This window comes from Falco cherrug, chromosome 4 (assembly GCF_023634085.1).
Source record: "Falco cherrug isolate bFalChe1 chromosome 4, bFalChe1.pri, whole genome shotgun sequence".
Taxonomy (NCBI): Eukaryota; Metazoa; Chordata; class Aves; order Falconiformes; family Falconidae; genus Falco; species Falco cherrug.
In genome coordinates, this window is record NC_073700.1 from 108452644 (window position 1) to 108478436 (window position 25793).

Below are 25793 nucleotides of genomic sequence, written 5' to 3' on the forward strand. Positions count from 1 at the left end.
GCTTTGGCCAGCCACCCACAACTGAAGTAAATGGGTTTCCCAAGAAATGCACTTTATGAAGGAAAGGGTACTTTGAATGAAAGTACTTCTGATCAGAGTACACTTAACGCACAGGGTTGAACTTCAAAACTGCTCCTGTGAGCTGTTGCTTGCTGAGCGCTTTGTATCCCAGTAGGAGTAAGTGGATATTTGCGAGCCAGGGGAGAACAGCGGTAAAATGATTGCCGCATCCAGAGGGCTAAAATTAGGATATACCACTTCACATAGCTCTTCTGCACAGCTCTGATCTCTAAGCTTTGAGAGTTGGGAGGGAGGCAAGATGAGAGAAGAGGGTGTTCCTGCTAAAAACATATGTCGTGTTTGCCTGTTTTTTAAGAAAGAAGAAACCAACATTTGCAGTTATCCGATGCAAATTTATGTCCTTATTTGAAACTGCTTATATGACACAACTAATAAATTGTTTTGAGCACAGTGATCCAGGTAGTAGTTTTCTAATACTATGTTGCTTTTACTTCAGCTGGGCAGTGCGTTTTTGGAAAAAAAAATAAAAATAAAAATACTGCGCTACAGCAACATGTTTGAGTGCAACGACTAGTCCTACCCGTTTGAGAAACCAGAGCACCCCCATGGCCTTAAAGCTTCCAGTGGTCTTGCGCACGTCTGTGGTTCAGTGGAAGGACATAGTGGGACTAATGGGACAGCTGCCACTGGGAGACAGCCAGTGCGATTCTCTCTTATCCCCACGTCATAGCAACCTCAGAAGCTTCAATGGATCTTGAACAACAATCCAGTATATAGGGAAATAATATCTCACCGATGCTTGCAAATATGCACAGTCTTTCTGATGTGATCCTCGAAAGATGGTGTTTGCTTCTAAAATACCCCTAATCGTAACAAAAACAGGAGTAAATTTTTTTTCTCCTTTAGATATCTTCTGGAAGGTAGTCTGGCATTAAGTAGTTTTAAAATCGGTATGAAGGTACTTATTACAGAGCAATACACAAGTTCCAGAGCAAATGAGAACCAACAGTAAGTCACCTTTAATAGCACTATAACAAAATATTATTCAAAGCAGTATTAAACTTTTCCAGTTGTTTGAGAAGCATGTATATGCTGACCCCTGCTTATTAATATATTCATGCATATTTATCAAGTATAAGAATTGCAGTAAGTACTGGTCAAAGCATCACTATTTTATTTTTTTCCTTTTCACGTGACATACAGCAAGGCATCATAATAGGCTGGAAAAAGACTAATGATGCTTTCTTAGTCCTACAGATGAAGAGCTGCTCAGTCTTGCACCACCTCCACACCATGAGCATGTGTGTGGGAGTAGAAGTTGCCCCGTAACTGAACTATTGCAAGAACCAAGAGAAAAGTAGCAATGCGTGAAGATGCAGTTAGCTGTATTTTCCAAAAGTTTTGTTCAAAGGCATAACCGTGGGGAAAGATCTTCACCTGTGATCTGAAATGTCATTTACAGCTGCAGCTGAGGGGAGTTTATGGCCATTATATAAGGTAATGCTGTAACTGTAAATAGCTTGGCTGTTAGCACCAGGCTCGCCCCAGAACACCACTGCCCTGTTCAAGCTGGTGAATCAGAATTGCTTAGGTTGGAAAAGACCTTGAAGGTCATCAGTTCCAATGGTTAACCTAAACCATGTCATTAAGTGCCACACCTACAGGTCTTTAAATACCTCCAGGGATGGTGACTCCACCGCTGCCCTGGGCAGCCCGTTCCAGGGCTTGACAGCCCTTTCAGGGAAGACATTTTTCTTAATAGCCAACCTGAACCTCCCCCGGTGCAACTTGAGGCTGTTCCCTCTTGTCCTATCTGCTTCTCGCCTGGCAGAAGAGACTGACACCCTGGCTTACTAAAACTTCCTCTCAGGTGGCTGTAGAGAGCGATAAGGTCCCCCCTGAGCCTCCTGTTCTCCAGGCTAAACACCCCCAGTTCCCTCAGCTGCTCCTCATGCGCCTTGTGCTCCAGACCCGTCACCAGCTTCGCTGCCCTTCCCTGGACACGCTCCCACCTCAGGGTCTGTCTTGCAGTGAGGGGCCCAAACCTGCACACACTGTTCAAGGGGCGGCCTCACCAGTGCCTTACAGGGGGACGGTCGCTGCCCTGGTCCTGCTGGCCACGCTATTTTGGATCCAAGCCAGGATGCTCTTGGCCACCCGGGCACACTGCTGGGCAGCCTTCCGGCCACTCTGCCCCAGGCCTGTAGCATTGCGCAGGGTTGTTGTGACCCAAGTGCAGGAACCCAGGAAAGCTGTAAGAAGGGGAATCAAAGACCGGTTAAAGTTGGAAGGGGTGGCTGGAAGTCATCTGATCCGACCCCCTGGATTAAGCAGGGCCACCTACATCCAGCGGCTTTTTCATATCTAAGTAGAGTCAGACTCCACAGCGTTCCACTGTGCCAGTGCTTGGTCACTTTTCACAGTGGAAAAGTGTTTCCTGAAGTTCAGACCGAGCCTCCTGTGTTTCATTTTTGTGCCCGTTGCCATTGGTCACGTCACTGGGCGCCACTGGAGAGAGCCTGGCTCCATCCTCATTGCACCCTCCCTTCAGGCGTTGACACACATCGGTGAGATCCCCCTGAGCCTTCTCTTCTCCAGGCTGAACAGTCCCAGCTCGCAGCCCTGCCTCACAGGAGAGACGCTCCAATCCCTGCACCATCTCAGTGGACCTTTGCTGGACTCCCTCCGGCACGTCCATGGGGAGCCCAGCACTGGACACAGCACCCCAGGTGTGGCCTCGCCAGCGCTGAGCAGCGGGGAAGGATCACCTCCCTCAGCCTGCTGACACCACTTCCCTTAATGCACTGAAATGCACAAGAATAAAGGTAATTCTTGCTGGAAATGGACATCTTGTGACCAGAGCTGAACATCTGTGATCCAAAGACCTTAGCCCAGGCTGCATATTAAAAGCAGAAGCTCAAGTCTTGTCCACTGTTCTTACTTTTATCAACTAACTCTATTTATAGAGGGAGTCCACTTTGTAGACTGCTTGTTCCATTTGGTGTATTTTGGACAATGGAGCCTCACTGTTCACCACATTACGGGCTAACAACAGTAGCTCTAGTTGCCTGTTTAAAACATGGGTGTTTAACCCGTCATCCAAAGGCCTCCTCATTGCTGGGTAAAAACAATCTGTCACACAAATGGTAAATACCCACTTTGCCAGCTAGAAGAAACAGCACGTGTGCCCTTACGTAGGTACCTTCTGGCATGTGTATTCACACACTCCCATTTTTTCTTACAGTAGAACAACTGTCTTGTCCAGTTTGGAAAAGTTCTGTCATCTTTGTCGAGTCCGTGACTGCCCAATCCAGCTGGGCTTCTTCAGATCCTGTACGATCTGTAAGCAGCAGGAGGTAGGCTCAACAGCAGCCACAGCTCCTTGTCATCTCTTTCCCCTTCACGCTTGATGAGAAAAGGATTGTGGGCCCATCTGTTCGTGAAAGTGACGTTCTGCTGCAATCTGAGGACAGGCAGGGTAGAAGTAGTGAAGAAACATACACAGACACTAAAGGTAGCATGTTGGGGTTTGATAGTTCTTTGAAAAATGTCTGAACTGGAGAATTTCCAAAATATTTAAAAATTATGACAGAAGGGGGAAAATTAACTACAGGCACACAATGCGAAAAGTATTCTGAGGTAACATCTGTCAGCACGATGAGAATGAGAATTGTTTCAACACTACAAAGAATTTAAATTTTATGCTGCTTTGCTTAAAAACCCCCACCTATATACAATAATTTAAAAGCCTCTACTAACATTCCTGTAGTATGTAGGCCAGTTCAAAAAGTATCGTTTATGTCACTTTTCCAGTTTATAGAAATGTTAACGTTGCAGCATTTGCAATTCAAATATAGTCATTATCACCGTAATGGGGACCCCTTCTGTTTTGTATAGTATCTTGGTGTTGTTCTTTTTTAATACTAATCCAGAGCACCAGGAGACTCTTCTTATCTCACATGTGTTCTTAACGGAGGATTTTTAGAGGGATCTGTAAATAGACAGGACAGGTTTAATCAGAGGAGGTAGACATATTTTTTTATATGGATTTTGGATGCAGTTCTGCAGCAGGGATCGTGCATTTATCTCCCGCCCTTGAACTGATCCACATATACATATTGCTTATGCTCTGTAGCCCTCCGGTAAAAAGTCTTTGATCAGATCGTACAGCAGATGATTTAGAATGACTAAGGCTGCTGTGAAACGTCATGCAAAGTACCTTGGCATGGAAACAAAAAAATTCATGAAAACGTGGAGATAAATAGTTGATCTAATAATACAGAAAAGACTGAGTTATATGAAAATCAGAGTATGGCCATGAGATCTTTCAGCACCTTCTACTACCAGTTTTCAAAGCTGGAGAGGTGAACTTCTGCTCTGCCAACAGTGACCTGGTACCCAGTGTCTCAGTTAAGGTGGAGGCAGAAAAAAAGCAAGGTTCAATCATTCATTACTTTCCTGGCAAGGTTCAGGTACTAAGTCATTCATTGTTATTCAGGTGTGTAAAAACACTGTGCATAGGATTTAGATCAAAAGACGTGATGGGAGACATGGATCGAGTCACCTTCTTTTGTGATTTCACAAGTTCATGAACAAAAAACTCAAGCCACTAGCTGCCTAAGTCTGTTAATGTGACATCACCGTTGTTAACGTCAAGGGCTTCGCAAATTCAGCAGTCTAAAGAACACAGACTGCATGTCAAGCCACATTATTTTATTTTTAGCTACTAAGACTTCAAAGCAATTAAGTGCTTTTCATTGTGTCTTCGGTCCCTGTTAACCGCTGTAACAAATCCCATTCCTCTCAGTGCCTCTGCTAACAGCCCAGTTCTTCATGTTAATAGTGGTTTCTGTTCTTTATTTTCAGTCCTTATTTTCAATCCCATTGGGTAATCATCAGATCATCTTATATTTACGCACTTACCTCTAGCTATCTTGCTGGGATATATTTTCTGAAATGGCTTGAATTCATCAGGCGGGGGGAAATCTTCCACAGAATGGAAAGTAAATTTAGATTCAAAGTCATCTGAGAAATTTTAGGGAAATAAACATTAGTTGCTGTTGGAGAGATACTTTAAAAATAAATAAATAAACAGTTACCACAAATAGTTTCAATTAAAAATGCTGACTCATATTTTTTTTTCCCCCTGGAATTGATAGTGGCTCATTCCATATAATCAAATCTTGAGTACTTCTGTGAGCCATCCAGGTTTTCTGCCTTAATTGCAAACACTGCCTGTTACTAACTGAAGTTAAGCTTCTGGCTGCCGTTCCTGTTTTCTGCATCGATACTGGGTTGATGGAGGTATTCCTCAGTGGGTTTCAAGCCATTTAAGTATAAGCAAGAATGAATGGCCGTTTCATCAGGCCACAAAATTCTTAGCAGTCTTTGCTCTACAGGATTGAAGCTACTAAATGCTCATGAACTGGTTTTAAGAATAGTAATATAAGCACACTACAGCAACTTCTCACAATCCTAAATAATTTTGCAGGTAGTGCATGCTTGTCTTGTCTACTGGGTGATCCAAAACATTTGTGAAAAAGCCATGATTTCATCTCATTGTATTAAAGGTTGTATAAAAATGTTTCTAATGGGTCTAGTTATAGTACCCTGTTACTGCCATGAGAAAATCTCAAATGAGTTTCTGAGGTCTGAGACACGCACAGGCTTTTGTACTAAAGTTATTAAAGAGACCTAATTTAGGTGATATTACCAATGATGTGCATATTTCCATTTTTCAGTGGTGGGTAGGGGTCATGAGCCGTAGCCCAGGCTGAGGCTCCAGACTTGCTCGTAAGTTCAGTTGTTGGTGATCTTGCTGGTGGCTGCGGAGGTGTGACTAGCTTCCCAGCACCAGTTCCTTGAAAAGAAGCAGCAGACCAGTACATAAACATCATCGTGACTTACCCAACCCGACAGTAAGCTTTGCACAAAAGCGGGGGGAGCGTCGAAGGAATACAGTTTTGGGGGGCAAACACACACATTCACAGCTGCTGTTTGTCAAGCCTGATCATGGATTTATAGCTCTAAGTATTAAATTTAGAAGGCTCTGTTGGAGTTGGCTGGGGCTCGCTGCTCTAGAGGAAGTCTGATATTCTAAAGTACGGGTTTGTCCCAGTCTGGAGGGGAAGGCTATCCTTCCATTTTCGCAAGAACAAGAGTTTCTTTAAGGAAAAAAAAAATACGCCCAAACCAACCACACTAGATGGTATATCTGAAAGAAATCAATTTCCTGATACTTTGGCAGCTATGCAGTGGAATTATCATTATTCTTGTGCATTTCACTGAGGAGTTGCAAGAGCTGTCGAAGCTTACATCGTGTGGGTAGACCTACCACAAGAACTGGGTAAGGGGGACGAGCCCAGGGCCTCCAAGTCAGGAGCCTCTCAAAACTGCTTCCCCCGCTAGATAACCGTGAGAAAGGCAGGCTGGTTTGGGGAAACCTCAAAAGTTGAACCACCATGTGAAACAGGCATCTTGATGAACTAACAGTTCATCAGACAGTTCCTGAGCAGCATTAATCACCATCACGAAGCACCTGATCTGTTGCACTTACGCGGCCTTTCCCATGGCTGTCAAAGGGAACCAGTAATCTTCCTCTTGACACGGCTGCTAAAATACAGGGTACGGAACATTCTCTTAGATGTTCCTGATTAAGTGAGCTGTCTCCATTTCTCAAACCCACACGGATCTGGGCTCATTTGGGTTCTGTTTTTGGCTTGGCTTTTTTTTTTTTTTTTTTTTTGGTAATGATCTTCATTATATCAGAGAATTCTAATAAAATTCTTTCTACAATCTGCTCAAGGCACCACTGGCTGATGGCCCTGTCCCCCACTTCCCAAGCAGTCATGGAAACCTTTGGCCCTACCACTTGATGACGGGGGGCACTGGCTGCTTGTCCTTGTGAAGAGCGGAGGGCTGCAACCCTGTTTGCCTTTGCTCATCTGCGGCTGTAGCTGCCCCATCTTCGTCCTATTCTCTCCTGTGATGTTTCCCAGCCGTTGCCAGTACTGCTCCAGAGCACTGGGCTACAGCAGCTGAGGGATGCCACGGGTGGGCTGGCACTCCAGCAGCTGCAGGGCTGGCAGACGCGGTGGCGTATCTGCTGCCGTACCTGCCGCTGTTGGGAGACCGCTGCCGAGCTCCATCGCTGCGCTGCTGGAGACGCGCCAGTGCCAACACAAAAGCAAGCAGCAGCCCAGCGCGCCCGAGACACCGCTTTCACTGGGCAGCACGTTGCTTCCAAGAATCACGGATGAGCACAGCACGCCCAGTGCCGAGCGCCTGATGTCTCGCGTGTGCGTTACACACCGTGCGAGCTACAGGTATTCCTCCCGTGAGGGCCCTCGCCCTCCTGCTGCCCGCGCTCTTCATCCCCGCTCCCCGTGGGGTCTCCCCGCTAGCCAGAGGGAGACACAGCCTCCCCTGGGGCGCCCTGCTCTCACCTGCGCCCCGGCAGGGTCTCCTCTTCCTGGGCTCCGCCAGGGCGGGGGGCTGCGGCAGGCCGGGGGTGGGAGGGAGCGGCAGCGACTGAATGCTGCTGGGCTTATGGAGCTGCGACAGCAGGTGGGGAGACTTGGGGGGCAGCGGGGGGCGGCACGTCAGCGCTGCTGAAGGCGGGGGAGGGTGGGAAGGAGAGCCTGTTGGAGCTCTGGGGGTGCGGGAGTGGCTGGGGAGGGGGCGGGGGGGGGCGGGGTGGGGGGGGGGGCAGTCCCTCCCTTCCGATGGAGGGAACCCGCAGGGGGGCACGAGGGGCAGGGGAGGGGGAGGGGGGGGGCGGGGGGGGAGCGCCCGCTTGAAACTTGGTGAGCTTGTCAGCCTGAGGAGGGGGGAGCGGAGGAGCAGCGCTGGGGGACCCCCCCTTGGCAGGGCGCTCGGCTGGAGGGGGGAGAGGGGGGGGGCGGGGGGGAAAGTGAGGGAAGGTTTGCTGGCAGCGGGGGGCGGGGGGCGGGGGAGCGGGCAGGCTGGGCCGGCCGGGGCCGGGGCCGGGGCTGGGGCCGGGGCCGGCCCGGGCGGTGCCGGGGGGCTCCGGCGGGGCAGCTGCCCTCGGTCCGTCGGCGGGGTGCGGCGCGTTACTGCTCGGCTTTGCGGCGCTGCTGCTGGGTGCGGCGGAGGGCTTGGGAGCGGCCGCTCGGACCCCAGCAAGCTGCCCGGTCCTCCCACCTGCAAAACAGGCACCGCATGTCAGACAGGATTCCGCTCCCTCTCCTCACAGTGCGAAGAGCAAGCTTGTCATCTCCCCCTCCCCAGTGGTCACCCAAACCATCTCGCGTCCAACAGGCTGCCCCGGTGTAACGATGCTTAGGAGGCGGCGGGCTCCCCTGGGCGCCGGGGACTGTGCCTGGTTACAGGATGACCTGCTGAGAGACCCTGCTCCCCTCCCTGTTCCTCGGTTTCTGCAAAACGGAACCGTTTAAGGAGAAGGTGCTTCTCTGCAGCGGGCCAGGGCCTTTCATACCAGCCTCACGTGCCTAGCACAGCCCACTGAACATCAGGGAGCCTTCCTGGAGAAACCAAGAGTCTACGTGAAAAGGTCTCGAAGAACCTGAGACATGCACCAAACTTGCATCCTTGAAGTTAAGTACTTGCTTAAGATTTAAAAATTCACACAAATGTCACAGAAATTGCAGTCCCATGAATAAAAGCCAAGTTCTTAAGACTAGTGCTTCAAAGGCTTGCCAGAAGACATGTTTCCTTTTCAACAGCAAATGCCCAAAGACTACTGACCTTTACAAAATGTGTTTTCCTGAATAAATGTCAAAGATTTTTCACAAAGCAAGATGTCACAGAAGGCATCTCATTCAATATTCACACAGTCTGATCGGCATGGCCATAGTTCTAAGAACAACTCAAAGCAGCCTACTGCAGCTGAAGCTCCATGAGGAAGCCCTGTGACAAACAGTGCTTGCATTGCAGGCTTGCCTTCCAGGGAAAAAACCCAAACCCTGCAGGCAGAGCCAAGCTCTGTCTTTCCCTGCAAATGCCTGCTTTGCTCTGTGCTGCCTGAGCAGGCACCAGCTGCCCAAGAGCGTCAGAGGTCACTGCTGTGACTCTAAAAGTCACCCCTCGTTGATGCTGGCACTTCTGGAGGTGAAAGCAGTGGTAGGGCCCCCCCACACACCTTCCTCCTCTCTTTGTGATGCAACAATAACCTTTTTCAGGTCAATAAATAACCTTGCTGGATCAAAGCCGTACTTTATAAATGATGGCAAAACTCTTAAATATGAACCTTGAACACACGAGCCTACAATACCATAGAAATACATGCTAATGGAGGGAAGGAAATACAACTTCTTTGCCGTTTATGCTGAAGCTGATAAGCTCAGATTTCAATACTCTATTCAAGGCACGATTAAAAGTTCTCATTAAACTAATGTAAAAAGTCTCCATTAAAACTGTACAATCTGTTCAATCTCTTTCCTACCTAGAATAGGGATAGCTTATTATTTACACTTTAGAGGATCAGACACGTGAGATCGAGAAAGATGATTTCAAGCACATTATTAATTGAGCCCTCCATGGCCATATGATGAACTACAGATTCAGAAGAAAAACCACCAAAACCCCAATAAAAATCAATCACTAAAGCTAACCCCAAAGTGCTTTCATCCCAAATCACAGTTCCCCCCGGCTATTCTTCATACAGACGAAGCCCCTACCTGCCATGTCTCTCTGGCCTGCTGGTCTGAGAACAGGAAAGCCACCAGCAAATAAACCTCCCAGAGGCTGCTGAGAGCCGCCTTTATTAGTGACCGGATTAACTCCATCTCTGTCAGTTCCTTTGGGTTCTGTTAAAAAGAACCAAAAAAACAGGGTATATCAGAAAGTCATGTTATCCTTACCCTCCGACTGCTAAGACTTGGCACCAACAAACAGAGCCAAGGCCAGGCTTTTCCCTCTTTAAGCATGCTCAGTAAGGAAAATTACTGCTGCGATGTACAGTAAACTGCCATTATTCCCTGACCCACATCTCTGAGCGCAGCACTCTCTGGTGCCTTTTAATCTCACATCAATAATGACACCAACAAGAAGTTCTGTTAGACAACATTAAATTTACGCTTCCAGATTTTTTTTGGCATTTTTTTTTGGGTTTTTTTCGTCTAGTAAAGAAAAATTCTGCTGCCAGAGCCAACAATTCCCACTTAAACAATTATTTCATTAGGAAACTCTCAAGGGTTACATAATTTGTGATTTATTTCGTTTTCTGGACAAGGAATGCCTGTTAAAGTAATATCCAGTCATAGACTTATTATGAAGTATCTAGAAAGTGTCCCCTCTCCCCAGCCCAAAGCCATATGAAGATGCAGACCTCTGCTGAACTTCAAACCTGCCCTTTAGTTTGAAAGCTGCCCAGCTGGTCTCTGCAACTGAGGCTTCAGCAAAGCTCACCCAGGGACCTCGCTCAGGAGCACGTACTTACTTTCAATCTGTGGTGCACTGCGATCGTTGATTTGAGTCACTTTTCTTAAGCGAGTTCCCTGCTGGATATCAGCTAAGAGCGCATTTCGTGCTTTTTGGTCTTCCTTTCGCAGTTTTGGTACCTCTGAACTCGCCTGTTGACAATAAGAGTGTTAGATGGGAGGCACAGACTAAAATGCATACTTAGAAAGTACAGATAAGCAAACATGGGATAGGAGATCTGAAATAAACCATCCTTGGCAGCCATCGTTTCAAAGCCTTTAGGTCAAGTCAACAAGAGCAGCGTTCAGTTGTTACAGGAGGCAGAAAAGCGGAAGGTTTAAATAGAACACAAATCTAATACTAGCTGTGCTACTACTGTTGAAAGGAAATTAGGGAGCACGCTTAAATGAAATGTGGCCTCTCGCTCGGTGATTTATGGTCTCTGCCCTACAACTCCAGCTCTGAAATGCCTGTCTTGCTGGGTCTTTTCATGCTATTTACAATGCTTTACAACAAAGACTTTATATGCCACCTTAGAATAAACGTCTTTCTGTTTTACCCACTTTGCCTTAGGAAAAAAGGCAGATAAATACATACTGTGCTTACATTTGAATGAGATCATTAACTAATTTAGACTGTGTCTCTGTATTGGAGAATTGCACCAGTTTAAGTAGACCATCTTTAGAACAATACAATTATATTTTAGTAACTTTTCCAGCCTAGCCAAGGTCCATAGATGTCAAGTCAGGTTGTAGTTTTAAAGTTTTGTAATAAATCAACCCCCTCAAAAATTTTATTCTTTATTCTTATTTCGTCAAGCTTTCTGTTAAAAAAAAAAAAAAAAGTCTTAAAGTTTGGATGTTTTGCTTTCCTGAAGCAGATATAAACCAGCAAAGCTGTTATTTCCAAACCTGTAGTGGTTAACAGAGTAGTTTAACAGAGGGGAACCTTCACATCAGAGGAGCAGTGTGCTGCATGCTTCCACATCTGCTGCAAAGTCCCATAGGTTAGCTAACTTCTTGAAGAGAATGAGTACCAGGAATGTTTCCATAGCCCTTAATTTTTGTATCGTAGTCATAATAAAGCAGAACCATACTGTCACACTTTAAGACAAAAAAAACCCCAACTTGGCAATAGCAGTCTGAAAGAAAAACAGAAACTTGAAAATACTTAACCAGCTGCTGAAGTAAGAAAATGTCTAGCTTGCTAATCCTAAACAATGAATTATACCGGTATGGTATTACTTGTGGTTATTTTCGTACTTGCTAAAATCCAAAGCGAGCTAGATTTGCAGAGCCCCACTAGATGGCACTCCGGACGGCTGCTAATACCCACTGCATTCCTGACACCTGATGTAAAAACTCGAAATTATAATCTTCTGACTGATCCCGCAACTACGTATCATTTTAAAATGTTCCAAAACCCACCACTCTGTTACGTAGTTTCCCAGCTCGAAACATCGCTGCCTGCCCTTGTGCTTTCAGGGCAGCGAGTCCCACTGCCCATGAGGACAACCCAGAACAGCTGCCTGTGTAAGCAGTGTTACAGCATGTACCAGCCAGAAACTACTTCCACTCACATTTTCTGTAAGCTGACAGTACTTACTGTGAAAAATGGAAATACCATAACCGGAACAAGGGCAATTCCCCTTCTCACAAAAGCTTTTTACCAGTATCTTCAACTTCACGACGCTCCACTCTCACTAATGACTTTGCTGCAGCAGGACAACCAGGATCTAGAGGGATCTGAGCGCGACCTACGTTTAAAATTAGACCCAGCAGCTGTCTTTTCATTTCCGGGTTCAAGTGTCCACATATTATGCCAGCTGTCCACTTCATCTCCCCGATCTATTTCTCTGAGCAGGCAGGCTATTGGAATATAAAGTCTTGATATGCAAATAGCTATTAGGCTAAAATATCCCACTTGTGGCAACCTACGTTTGTGAGGGACCCATGACTTGACGTCACTTTAACATGGCTAAGATATTGTTTGCAATCTGTAGCATAAAAAAGCAGGAACAGCATTCTGCTGGCCCGTAATGCAGCGTCACAAACTGCCTTTCTCTCACATTAGATCCCCTACTCCAAGCACAACTCCATCCATGCCCCAGCTGTTTCTTCTAACTCCTTGTATATGTAAGAGATACAATCTTCCGTGCCCAGCCCGGTGGACGAGGGTGACTGATTAGCTGCTGAGCAGCTTGATACAGATTCTCTTTTCCCATTACAGAGTCGAGACGCTCTGGGGTGTACTGTTGCCTGGTTGCGCTGCAGTCAGAGCTCCTTTGGATTTCTTCTTTGCTGTCTGCGCTCCCAAGGCCGGTTACAATTCTTGTCAAGAATCATTTCACCAGGCAAGTATCTCACCCACGCATCTACTGGTGCCCTGCATTTGCAAATCTGTGGGTTTACCATATTGCTTTTTGATACACAATCGGAAAGGAACCTTCATTCATTCGATTAAGATTAATCTGGGATGCACACACATGCTATGCCTGCAATCCATAGCACAAGAACAGATACTAAATGTATAAGTTGTGTATCGAGAGAAATAACGAGAGGAGCTCTTACGGGTGTCACATTTTCAATCCTGATCACATGCAACAGAAGCATTTCAGCAGGAAGACAATTATATTTTGGGTCACAGGAAAAACAGCTGCAAGACAAGATCTGCAATTCTTGGGCTACTTTCTAACCTACCATCTGCAGGGCAGCATCATTTATTTACAAAAAGAGAAACATCTCAATCTTACAATGAAAATCAGAAGGGAAGCAGAGAAGAATGTGAAGATCATTTGTTCTATCAGATCCCAGAGCTGCCTCAGGTAACACAGAGTGAAATTAAATTCCATACTTTATTTACATGAATTGGTGAGGGAACGGTGGGTTCTCATTACCTTAGTAACCACTAGGTTATTCTGCTACTATTTCAGACACAAAGAAGGGCACATTCGGTACATACTCGGAAACAGAACAGAACAAACCACACATGTAAATAGTCTGAACATAAGAGAACTACTCCCTTTTCACCTCAGACTCCACTACTTCTGTCTTCAGTGTCCTGAATTACATGCTCAACCATGCCATTCAGTAAGGTATAGGATCAATGTTTGGGCTACCTGACAGATTTCCAAAGTACCTGTAAACAGGAAAATACCATCAAATCACAATATTTAGAGTGATGTTCCAGAGTGTAATTCATCCATGATGGAAATAAACATTTTAAAATGTGCAGCTGATAACTTAAACTGGAAAAGAAATGAATGAGGACATCACAGTTTTACAGAGAGATCCAAATCACTGCAACTTTTCAAATGGTCTCAAGAACAACAATGTAAAACATGCCACCCCACCACTGGGGTGGAGGAAGAGAAAAATGGAAGGGGAAAGCAAGGGGGAAAGCAAGGGGGAAAGCAAGGGGGAAAGCAAGGGGGAAAGCAAGGGGGAAAGCAAGGGGGAAAGCAAGGGGGAAAGCAAGGGGGAAAGCAAGGGGGAAAGCAAGGGGGAAAGCAAGGGGGAAAGCAAGGGGGAAAGCAAGGGGGAAAGCAAGGGGGAAAGCAAGGGGGAAAGCAAGGGGGAAAGCAAGGGGGAAAGCAAGGGGGAAAGCAAGGGGGAAAGCAAGGGGGAAAGCAAGGGGGAAAGCAAGGGGGAAAGCAAGGGGGAAAGCAAGGGGGAAAGCAAGGGGGAAAGCAAGGGGGAAAGCAAGGGGGAAAGCAAGGGGGAAAGCAAGGGGGAAAGCAAGGGGGAAAGCAAGGGGGAAAGCAAGGGGGAAAGCAAGGGGGAAAGCAAGGGGGAAAGCAAGGGGGAAAGCAAGGGGGAAAGCAAGGGGGAAAGCAAGGGGGAAAGCAAGGGGGAAAGCAAGGGGGAAAGCAAGGGGGAAAGCAAGGGGGAAAGCAAGGGGGAAAGCAAGGGGGAAAGCAAGGGGGAAAGCAAGGGGGAAAGCAAGGGGGAAGGTGCACAATATACAAATTTAAAACTGACAATTACTGGACGAGAAGTTCTGGCCGTACCTCTGAAATAAAAGCCCGCATCCAGAGTGCCACAAGCCTGAACCTGGCAGTGGGCTCCAGCAGCGAGCCTGCATGAGTGAGTGTGCCTGACCTCCCAGCACAGGGCTATGGCAAGAAGGGTTAGTACACTCCTCTGATGTATTTCATCCTTTCAGAAAAAATAATGTGAGCAAAAATGGAATTAAAAGTTTAGTTCTGGTCTCTGGATCTTTAAGATTATGTTGAAAAACTGAAGATGCACAGAAAAGAGCCAAAGCGGTATCCAAAAAGCTGAAGGAAACAGTTCAGATTTTAAGCAGCTCAGTCTGGTCCACCACCCCTGAAGTCTACCTGAAGGGGTGGTTCACTGCACAACACATAAAACTTTACAGGGAAATGATGGTGAGGACTCAGGCAGCAGAGACAGGTATTTGGTGAATTAATGCAAGACACAGCCAGACAAGCTCTGATTAGAAGGCAGCAAGACTGACCGTCCCCTGTAGCAAGGGGCTGCAGGCGGCAGCAGGCTATCAGGTTCTAAGTTTTCAGCTCAAGGCGGGTTCCTCTCTGGCAGAAGTGCTTTTTGTGAAGCACAAGTCATGGGCCCCAAACAGAGCTACTTGCTGACATGCAGTACCTTACAGCAGGGAGGTAGCCAGTGGTTCATAACAGTTTCTTCCAGTTACGAGTTCTGTGAAAGTACATCATTTTGTTTAGAAGAAAAACTGTTTACCCTGTATATATGGACCACACACGGTTCAGCCCTGAATAATCACAATCTTAACAACCTGAACTGAGTTGTATCAGTCAAATTAAGAGCTGAGAGACTGTTTTAAGGAAAACAGGCTGAAATCCATGGCAATGAGCTCCATTCCTGGGTACATTACTGCTGCAATACTTGCATCACCTTGGAAAAGTCACATTACATCTTGCAAGACAGATGGGAGCATCGACCTACCCTCTGGGCTCCTGTGATACTTAAAATATTCAAGAGGTATATGTGCTCAGATACCAAAATGATGTAAATGCAGAAGGCACCAGGCATCTGAAAAGGTTTACAGTAGTAATAATTATTATCTTTCAGATTTTGAAGAGCACCCCTGCACACAGAAAAGGGGAAATCCTTTGGAGTCTGGGCAGGCAGTTCAGGTCAGAGTGGATGCAGACACTGTCCTATAAATGGGTTGTATTTACTCTGATTTTCAAATATGCTCTTTACTGAATTTGCGAAATACTTCAGGGTAGTGTAGATCTTCACAAACATGACAGTTGCAGCAAAATTGTACCGCTAGCCTTCTGGACAATCCAGCAGCCAGGCAGTCACGGACCTTTGTTTCAGAATAAACCTATCGGCTGACGGGAAAAGAGGATCCAGTACTCCAGCTCTATAATAGGCAGGAGCCATAAGTAAGATAAAATAAAGCATGATTCCATCCAAAGGCACTGCATTCTCTTTCATTTCAGAGATCTTATAGATTGAATATTTATACTCCTAACATGTAATGAATTGTACCATCACAGTAGATTCCCTTTCCCGGTCACTTTTCAGAGGAAATATTGGAAAAACAGCCATATAGAAAATGTATTTATTTGTCTGAACTAGATAAAAATAAAATTAAAAAAGAAGAAGGCACAATACATTTGGCTTATCTCTAGCTACCTATTTGGTGAGACATATAACAATAAAATTAAAAATCAATCAGTCTGACATGCAGTATTTTATAATGGGCAGAGCGCTCTCTTTTGCTGGCAATTTCATTTATTTCTGTTGAATCTGGTGTCAATCACCCTTCCCCTCTCCCATGCCCAAATTTTTCCCCCTAGAAAAAAAAAAAAAAGGATTCAATGCAGAGATCAAGCACAGATACTGGCAGAAGGCATAAGCGGCGTGTATTTTAGTAAACAAAGAGTCCAAGGACACCCCTTAACAAACCCTCGCTTCATTATTTTTCTCTGCCCTGCTCATCCAAAGCTGCACAGATATGGGCTGAGGCAACGGATCTTCACCAATGCAGCATGCAATGCCTCAGGTTTGGCTTTTAAGGAAGGGAAAGACATTGCAGTAAGATAAGGAAGGATGAAGAGAAAGCTCTAGAATAAGAGACACGTGATCATAGAGGCACACATTCATGAAAACAAGAGTTCCTGGGCCAGTCCTGGCCTTCTCAGGCATCCAATCCAACATGTTTTAGAGACCAAACTTAAACTAAGAAATGCAAAAGAAAAACTCTACAAACAAGGCAATGGACAACTAAAACCAGCATGCAGAACAGCAGACAGGACAAAACCAGCAACAGCTGTGTAGGCAACGCAGTCAGTAATGTGGCAGCGCCAAGTCTGGCCAAAGAAACCTTGCATCAGCACAGTGAGAGACAACTGAAACATCTAAACCTTAATTCAGGGACCTGCAAAGCATCAAGGAAGAGCCTGAACAACTGGAAATGTAACACACCCCCACCTCCAAATATTATTCCTATATTAACAATAACTGGAATTCTGGCGTAGACAAATACAGGTTGTTCAGGAAAGATGATAATAAAGGTGAAGCTATCTGTGTAATGCTGTATGTGCGTCATGTCAGAGATGGCTAAGAATATCAAGAGTGAAACACAGCCTGTTTGGGGTTGGTAAATCTTCTGAGGAAGGATGAGTGTTCTCACTGCCCATATGGCATAGCGAGGCTCTCCAAGTAGGAGAGCATGGAGGGAGAGATGATGACTGGGTCCCCATCCAACCCTGAAGCTCCTGCTCCTTTGAATAAAAGCTAGGCACAGGGCTGGTGCTCACAGCAGTTGTAAAGGGCACAGACATGGAGTAAGGGGCTTTAAAGGGACTAAAACACTCCCACTAAAACACTCTTCTGAGAAAAATGATAGTGAAAAAGAGTGGACTAAGAACAAGGGAAACCTGCTTGCTAGCAACTTACTCCATAACTTCCTCCCACTTAACCACAACCTTCTGACCACAAGTTCCATAAGGAGATCCCTGTAACCATCAGGACTAATGAATTTAGATGAAATCAACTCTTTAAAGACTGAAACCTTTTCAAAACCAGAACTGACAAAAAAAAATAATACTGACAGTAAGATGCCAGAAAATTCTGACAAACTAAAAAGTCACAACTTTTAATTAAAAGAATGAGGTTGTTTTGGAACAAAGTAGAATATGGAAGATGACCAGGAATCTCAGTGTAAACTAACCAGCATGTCCTCCTTGATATAGCGTAGGATTATAAAAGTCATCTATGCATTTGTAGCTCAGCATGAAATCTGAAATGCCAGAGGAACTTGTTTTCCCCAAGTCAATCCACTATTACTAGATTAGAATTATGCCAAGAATTCACCATTTTATATTTGCAGCAGAAGCAGTTTGCCCAGCAGGCAAGAACATTGCTTTTACGAAGAATTCTCGAACCGGCAGCTAGCCTCCCTCAGGAATGTACCGAGAAATGCCATTGCAACAAAAAGCGGGAGCTTATTAAAATAATAAAATAAACAGAAGTACAATAGAGAAAAACATTGTCATCCTTCTTGCATTTACGTTAAATATGCATCAGGCGTAGTTTCACTCATGCAGTGTCAAATGCAAAATAAAATAATCCAAACAATCCCCCCTTCCATCTTAAGGAAAAATCCAACAAGCCTCAACAACAAAGCATATGACTTCTTTCATTTTAAATATTTTAAACTGTTTGTTTATAAAGAAGCTTGCAAGATCTGGTTTTGGTGCAAGTTTTGGTTCAGCTATTCACCACAGAGCCCCAACTTCTGATTTAAAGCTTTTTAATTATGGGAAAATTTGCAAGACTCCACCTGCACAGTCAATCGCAAGATCAGAGCTGCTTCTTGTGTTTCTGTGGCGTAGCATAGGGTGAAACTAATTAATTCTTGGCACTTGGTCTACCTGGATAAACACAACGATCTCTCAGCCTTCTAACAAGCTGCAATTCAAATGCTTCCCGTGTGAGGGGTCACTCTCCAGCTGACTTTTCTGAGGGAACCCACACGAAGGGACCTGCCAAAAAGGTTCCTGGCAGCTAACGAAGTCATTGTTTCAGGAGAATGACAGGACCAGCATTTCACGATTCCATCTACACCCAGCTCAATAATGATTAGCCATGATCTCAGTCTCCACCACACAAAGTTCTGCAATCTGAACGTGACGGGTTGAAAAGGTCATCGAGCAATGTGTGTACTTAGATAGGCTGTGTCTACACCAGTCTTGTTCCTCAACTTCTAGCAAGGGAAGTACGGTGTAAAAGTTGTTACAGATCTCTTCCTGGCATTTTAGCCACCGCCTAGTCCTGGCATTAGTCCCAAATAATGAGGTGTTTCAGGGTTAGCAGAGCCTGGTGTCTTCTCTGCACTAGCATCTATCTGCTTGAAGCGCACTAGTTGACACAACGGCAGGGAACAAAAGATAAAAAAATAGCACAGCAAGAGTTAACTCTTTTCTAATCTATATTCCAGTGCTCATTTCAAACCACCAGTAATCAATGCCATTGCACCTAGAAAAACCCTCTTCGTTTTATGTTAGCACCACTTCATCAGACAATGTAAAATCTTGTATACTTAAAGGTTCAATTGCTCCTGCTACAAATGGAGCAGTGGGCTTATTAACAAGGGTGTACTTAAAGTTTTCCAGTGTGGGGTGCTAAATTTCTGTACCTGAATGCAAAAATGCAACAGAATCAATATGATGATTTATACCTGCTAAGCCATTTAGCTTTTCTGTGGGTATTTAACTTTCTGACACACACATTTTAAACATAAATTCTGGCTGTTCTTTCACTAGAAGAAAATATGCAGTAACAGAGGCCACCAAAATGAAGGCAGTATAAAACTCGGAACTACTCTAGAAGTGTTTCCCAGTGGTTCAGAAAGATTGCAAGTCAGATATCAAAAATACCCTGAGACTGGCTTCAAAAAATAATTTTGAACTTCACCTTCTGATTTCTAAATTTTTGGGATTCAATTCCCAAGATCTCCTCTGCATCACTGAAAACAGAAGTGAAAACTCTTACATAAACAAGAAAACCTGTGGCCCTGGCATTGCAACAAAAATGTCAAACAGCACAGGGCTGAAAATACTGCTGTGGGAGCTGGCGATGCTGCCGCTGGTTATTCTCTCTGTCTACCATAGCTGGGTCCCCAGAATGACAAGGGCTACTATGAATAGTGATAACAAAACATTCAACTTACGCTTACCACAATTTAATCTCACTCTGTTCCAAGGCTAGGCCATTTCTCCTACTTAGTTACCCATGTAGAAGCTACTGATCGTTCTGAAATGCCTTTTAGCATCCATGCAAAATTATCATCAGCCCAAGATAGGAGAAAGGTGAGAAACAAACATTGCTTGCAATGTCACCTTCTAGCCCCACAGAGGAGTTTCAACTCAAGCATCGCTATAATTCTGGGTTCTCTTAATTAAAAGTGTAGTATTAATTGACAAATGGAATTTAATATTCTGTGTACACTACACTGTGTACACTACAGATGGGGTACTGACTTTTCAGGACAATATTACCTTGTGATTAGAATGGTAAATTAACCTATTAGTTTCTCTGCAGCTAGACTGTTTCTGGGCCTGATCATTTACAGCTGGTACCTCTGTGACATGCTGCAACTTCCATACTTTTATATGGAAAATTATACAGACGAAAACCAGACAGCAAGAATAAGAAAAATACATTTAAGTGTTCTCCATTCCATTCAGACGTGTACAACACACGACATTAAGAAGAAACATGCAAAACAGACCTCACCACCCAAATACATTAAAAGTGGTGACCTAAGAGATCTCAAGTGAACTGTTCAAGATTAGCATATAGCGTACATGCAGAACATGCCCTGTACCTGTCCAGATGAAACACATGGAGCAATGCCAACCTAGTATTTATGTTTTCTTTACCTCTTCCCCACCTTCCCTAGCTCCCACTTACCCTTTCTGTATTTGTTGACTACAAGAGTAGAAGGCTACAGCAGCAACACTTTGAGATATACAGCTACGCAATCCCACATTTTCCACTATTTGAAAATCACATCAAATAAACCACACAAAGACACAGCATTTTTTCTACATAATTGCCTCTCACGTCTTTATGAAAGCAGGCTGGTGTGAGATGTGATACATTAGTGAAACACTATAAATCAGTTTATTTTGGCTGGAACGATGTGTTCTCAAAACTTTCAGCTGCATTTTGCCCAACCCTTAGCACAGTCTGTACTATGGCCAGTCATCAACAAGATTACCAAGTCTGCACTCTTTCTCACTACGGTATGTTTTACCTATCAACAAAAACCATTATGATTTAGTATCTCCTGACCTCGGCACTTCATGAAAAAGTACTAAATATCATCTAACTCACAGCTCGCATAACATTTTAATAAACACATTCCTACATATTTTGTAATCGGCACTATGCATGATTCTGTTCTTTCAGTGTTATGCTTGCACATCTAGGGTTGTGAATGAAAAGTTGAGAAATTACCTTATTTTTTACAATAAGTAATTAGCAAGCATGCACACACATTTATGCACACACACACTTACATGCCCACATTGTCTCATATTATATTTGGTAAAACCAAATCAAAATACCATAAACCATCATTATCCTTGGCCAAGCTGTTTTACATACAATGTTTTTTCCTGTTTCCAGGAACAGTAGTGCTAAATGTCACAGGAGCAAACCCAACTCCCACACAACTTCAGATAAACACTGTAGGTCTCTGAATTTCTTGGGAAGGTTGAATGAAACAAGATTTGCACTCTGACACCTGCATGAAGGAGGGAAAAAAAGCATATCCCCACCCCACTCCACCTGGAAAACTATCAGCTGATATTTTTTTCTTAACCTTGGAAATATTACCTCTGTGAAAATTATGTGCTTATCACAGTGTTTTATCATAAGGAATTGCTTTTCTGAGGTTTTTTTTATTACAAGACTAGAAAATAAAGTCAGAATAAAAACTTGGTAAACGCTGACATAAGTTTGTCTACAACAGAAATTCTATTTATTTTCTGTTTTCAAAACTAAGAGCCAGGTAACCATTAAGATTAATATACAAACCAGTACAGCATTCAGGATTATTTCAAGTTTCACATTTCTCTCACCAAAGTAAGCATATTCCTTTCTTCTCCCACTCTCTTAGTTTTCAGTATGCCAATAAGGCAAATAAACTCCTGGTGCTACTTTACTGGCTTTAATAATCCAATCCATTGTTATTTCAGGGGTTAATTTCCATGCTAAGACTTTAATAATAACAATTCTGAAGAGAATGGAAGTATTTGCTTAAACTCCACAAACATACAAATCATTAAACAAACATCTTCCCTGAATAAGGCACAACGCAGCAGGGCTGCTACACATCAACACTTCTTTCAATATTAACATTTTAATAGGTGATGACTGATCATAACATTAGGAATTCAAATGTATAGACAAAGGCTGCACAGCAGCGAGCAGTCTCCACTGCATGTAAAAAATGAATGTGGTTTATCAAAGCAAAGTTCTCTCTTGATCCTTTCTTGGGAGATTAAGTGGAGAAAATTTTTAATCCGTCTCAGTGGTGGTATGTACTCCAGGAAATATGATAAACCAAAACTAACTAGAATGCCTCATATGCCAAACTAGAAGGCAAAAGAAAGGAGGAATAAAAAGGAGTTTTTCCAGGAGCAGTGAAAAAAACCACCCCAAAACAATATTCTCCCTCCAGAAAACAACAACAAAAAACCTATGTAAGAAACCAGTTTACCTGATGCACACATGCCTATAAAATTGAAAGACCTTTAGAAAAAACTTCCTAATGCCTCCTTTCTAAGTTTCCTTTATTAGGGTGGAGGGAAGAAGGGAAAGAGAAAAGATCTGAACTCTGTAAACAAGTACCAGAAAATATACTGGGGTACAGTTCTAGTCTGCCTACTCATCCCTCTCATCTTTACCTACGACCCCCAGAAGGCAGGCATTTGAAGATATGCTCAATTAATCCCATCAGCTATATTTACATTTTGACTCAGCCACCTACACCTGTTACTGCAGATACCCTACCATTGCCTCCTGAAAAGTCTACTTTGCCTCCTTTTAAGTACACTCTAACAGCCAGTAGATTTTCAGCTGTTGGGCACAGGTGGCTTCTAGCATGTCTTAAATACCATCTCCAAATCACTTTAGTATTGCCTGGTAACAACTTTTGCGAGCAGAATTCAGTATGAGTACCGAAGAGAAAATCTGCAAGTCAAAAAATTTTGAAACCAGTGGGAAAGAACCTAACTTCTGCCTTAAGAGGGAGTTAACAGTACAAGAAAGTCAAGTGTCAATAGTGCTTAGGATTTCAATGAAGTAAGGACTGCAAAATCATTTGGGACCATGGCTCATAATATTCACTAAGAAAATGTGCAGAAAAAAAGAAAATGTGGTGACTATTTCTGCTAAAAATATCCTAATAATGAAAGCAAGAGGAAAGTATGGCTATTACCCATATAATTAGAAAAACAAGACAAGTCTATGGTACCCGTGCAATGGCATCATGCAAAATGACAGGATTCTAAAACCTCAACCTACACACAGATGTTTCTCTTCTAACATAAATTAACTAAGTTAAACTAGTGGCTTGCCTGCATATCAGCAGCGAAATTAAAACCTAACTTTTAATTGCTACCATGTAAACATTACTCTGGTTTAATTATATCAGTATAATAAAAATCACAGTGCTGTTTACTTTGGAACGTTTCCAGGTGTTGGCCAAATAAAACTTATCTGTTTTGAAGGTTTTGGTTAAAGTTACGTGCCTGTTAGAATTTTCTTCTTCTTCCATCCTCCAACTGTACATTTAGCAGCTGCAACAACAGCTGGGCAGTTTAGCAGCTGTAAAAGACAGGTGCCCATTTCTAGAAAACTGCTTCCTAGTAAAAGAAAACAGGGTCTGTAGCAAGTTTTCATGGGTTCCCCAATGATAAGATTTTACCCTGCAACTCAGCACCAACTAGAGCGCTGACTTACACTGTGCTTCTGCTGAACTCACCAGGCAGATCACAAATCGTCTCCGAGTTAGCTCTCATTCAGTTTTCCCAGGGAAAAATCCTTTTGCTTTTGCTGTTACAGCAAAAGCAACGTTCTGCCACATTATTTTGCTAATTCTTTATGTTGGTTCATGTGCTCTTTTTAGTGTCAACACTTAGTAAAAGCAGGGCTTTCATATCAGACATTAATTAGAAATACATTTAGTTTGTACCATATCACCAAGATAAAACTGACCCTAAATTCTATATGCCTTATGCACAGAAGATCATATTTGAAATAGAATGATCTAACTAAGATATGGAAATACAGTATAAGCCTTCTTGTACCAAAACCCTATCATGGTAGTGGCTTTAGACATCAGAAGAGGAGAAACAAAAAACCCCAAAGCTGTTCATACTGGTCTTTAAGCATCCTGTTAGCTTTCTCAAGTCATTTACAACAACTGGCATATGTTAGACAAGTCTAAAACTGTCTCTAAGTATTTTACTGAGCTAAATTTATTAGGATAAGAACACTTGCAACTTCTGTTGACTTAAACTGCAGTTGTGGGCATTAAGTTGTTCACAACATTTGGCCCACTTATTTCAGCATCTAACTCTAGGTTGCGTACCAACCCAGAAGAGCTGCTAACTGAAAACACTGCTCATGGTGCTCAAAGTTAAAACAGAATGATAAAAGGAATGAAGCACTGCTTATTTCATGTTCTGTCTTTATCTTCCTCCTATTCATCTCCACAATTCTCCTCCAATTTACAAAATGGTTCAGCCTGCAAAGTAGCAGAGAGATATATGCAAGGAAACTCCTTTCTGGAAGAAGATAACACAGGAACATTATAAAAAAAAATCAACAGACCTTCATCAGAACAAAACAGGCAGAAATGCCAAAGAATGCAAGGTAGAAATGAAGTTCTTAAAAATAATAATAATTTGAAGTACATTTGACATACCACATATGTTTTGTTTTGCTACAGGGACTAACATACGCTTGCAAATAAGTAAAGCAGTGACAGAAAAACATGAAAAAGGAAAAAAATTATGTCTTGAACAGAACTATGTCAGGTTTAACTATTTCAAAATGGTCTAAGAATTTCAGTACAGAAACAGGCTATGAACAAACTGCAGAATACAAGGAATGACTTAAACATGTTTTATCATAGGTGCAGTAATTGATTGTGAAAGTATGAAAACGTAATACCCTGAAACCCGACTCAGAACATCCTCCTCTTATTGCAAATGTGCTGGCACGGCACATGTTCAATTTCATGACACACACAGTACTGATCTGTTACAAGCGGTAATTGTTCCTGCGCACTTATAAAAGCATATTGTGCTGTATCCCCAGGAAGGCGGTATGTGCTAGAAAGAGCAACACCTACAGCTGAACACTGTGAGTCTTAATAGAAGCTGTAAGAAAAAGGATGAAGAAATTAACATTTACCACTTGCACATTACCGATACAAAAATGAGTTCCCTCTGGCTGGAGAAGCATCCACAAATGCTAAATTCTGACCATATGCAATTGTCTCTAAACTTTTTGATCCCACACACCAGCATTAAAAAAAAAAATCGTGCATGCACCCCAATATACATATATTTATTTATAAATTATAGACATGCATGACTGAAGTTCTAATATTTTCTTCCCGCACCCCAATGGATCATCTCATACACCCCACTCCGGAGAACACAGCTCTAACAAACAGAAGAAAAAACAAGTGTCTGGCCCAGATATTTGTCATGAATATCCACGCCAAAATCCTGGGGGCTCTGAGCTGGCCACTATAGCTAAGCTTTTGCTAATAAAGATGAAAAGTCAATCTTACCAGAGGTGGTGGTGGAGGGGGCCCTCCAGAAGGCGGCGGTGGAGGGGGAGGTGGTGGTGGCGGTGGCGGCACAGGCATCAGTTAAGATCTCTAGCTTCACGCAGTTATGAAAAATACAGCCAAAGTCTATGTCCTTGAGGGGAAGGAAGGGAGGAGAAATAAAAGTGGGAAAAATAAAAATAAAAAAAAAAAAAAAAAGAGGACTGTGTTTATACACTGTAAGCTGAAGATCAGCCAAGTTTCTCGCTCTCAGCAGACTGAAGACTTTTATAGTGTACTGCTTCCAAAACTACAGTACGAACAGCCTCAGTATAGTTATCTGATGACAACATTCATCTAAAGAGCAAGCTCACAGATCTGGACAAGTGCCATGAATACCAAATACATAGATGGCAGCCTGTCCAGCTTTAACTACTACACCTTGCCTTAATCTACCCCATAGCCCTGTAATGCAATTCTGCAGAGAAGAAATCACCATTAACCACATGTAAGCACTCCTGCTGGGGCAAGAACTCTGTTGACTTTAAGCCAGAGGT

General features: G+C 43.5%; 1 protein-coding gene and 1 long non-coding RNA gene across 2 annotated transcripts in view; one reads left to right on the top strand and one right to left on the bottom strand.

The window, feature by feature from the left end:
• Positions 1–377: 377 nt before the first annotated feature.
• WIPF3 (WAS/WASL interacting protein family member 3) overlaps positions 378–25793 on the bottom strand; it is a 39418-nt gene continuing 14002 nt past the window's right edge. The window contains 10 exon segments of the mRNA XM_055706998.1: positions 378–4012; positions 4945–5046; positions 5735–5881; positions 7467–7614; positions 7616–7921; positions 7924–7968; positions 7970–8184; positions 9681–9809; positions 10442–10574; positions 25258–25390. Coding sequence (XP_055562973.1) covers positions 3972–4012; positions 4945–5046; positions 5735–5881; positions 7467–7614; positions 7616–7921; positions 7924–7968; positions 7970–8184; positions 9681–9809; positions 10442–10574; positions 25258–25335 — 1344 coding nt within the window. The 5' untranslated portion in view covers positions 25336–25390 and the 3' untranslated portion in view covers positions 378–3971.
• Positions 7450–9406, top strand: LOC129735843 (uncharacterized). Its single transcript, XR_008731725.1, has 2 exons — positions 7450–7587; positions 8302–9406. It is a non-coding gene; the product is annotated as an uncharacterized LOC129735843 (long non-coding RNA).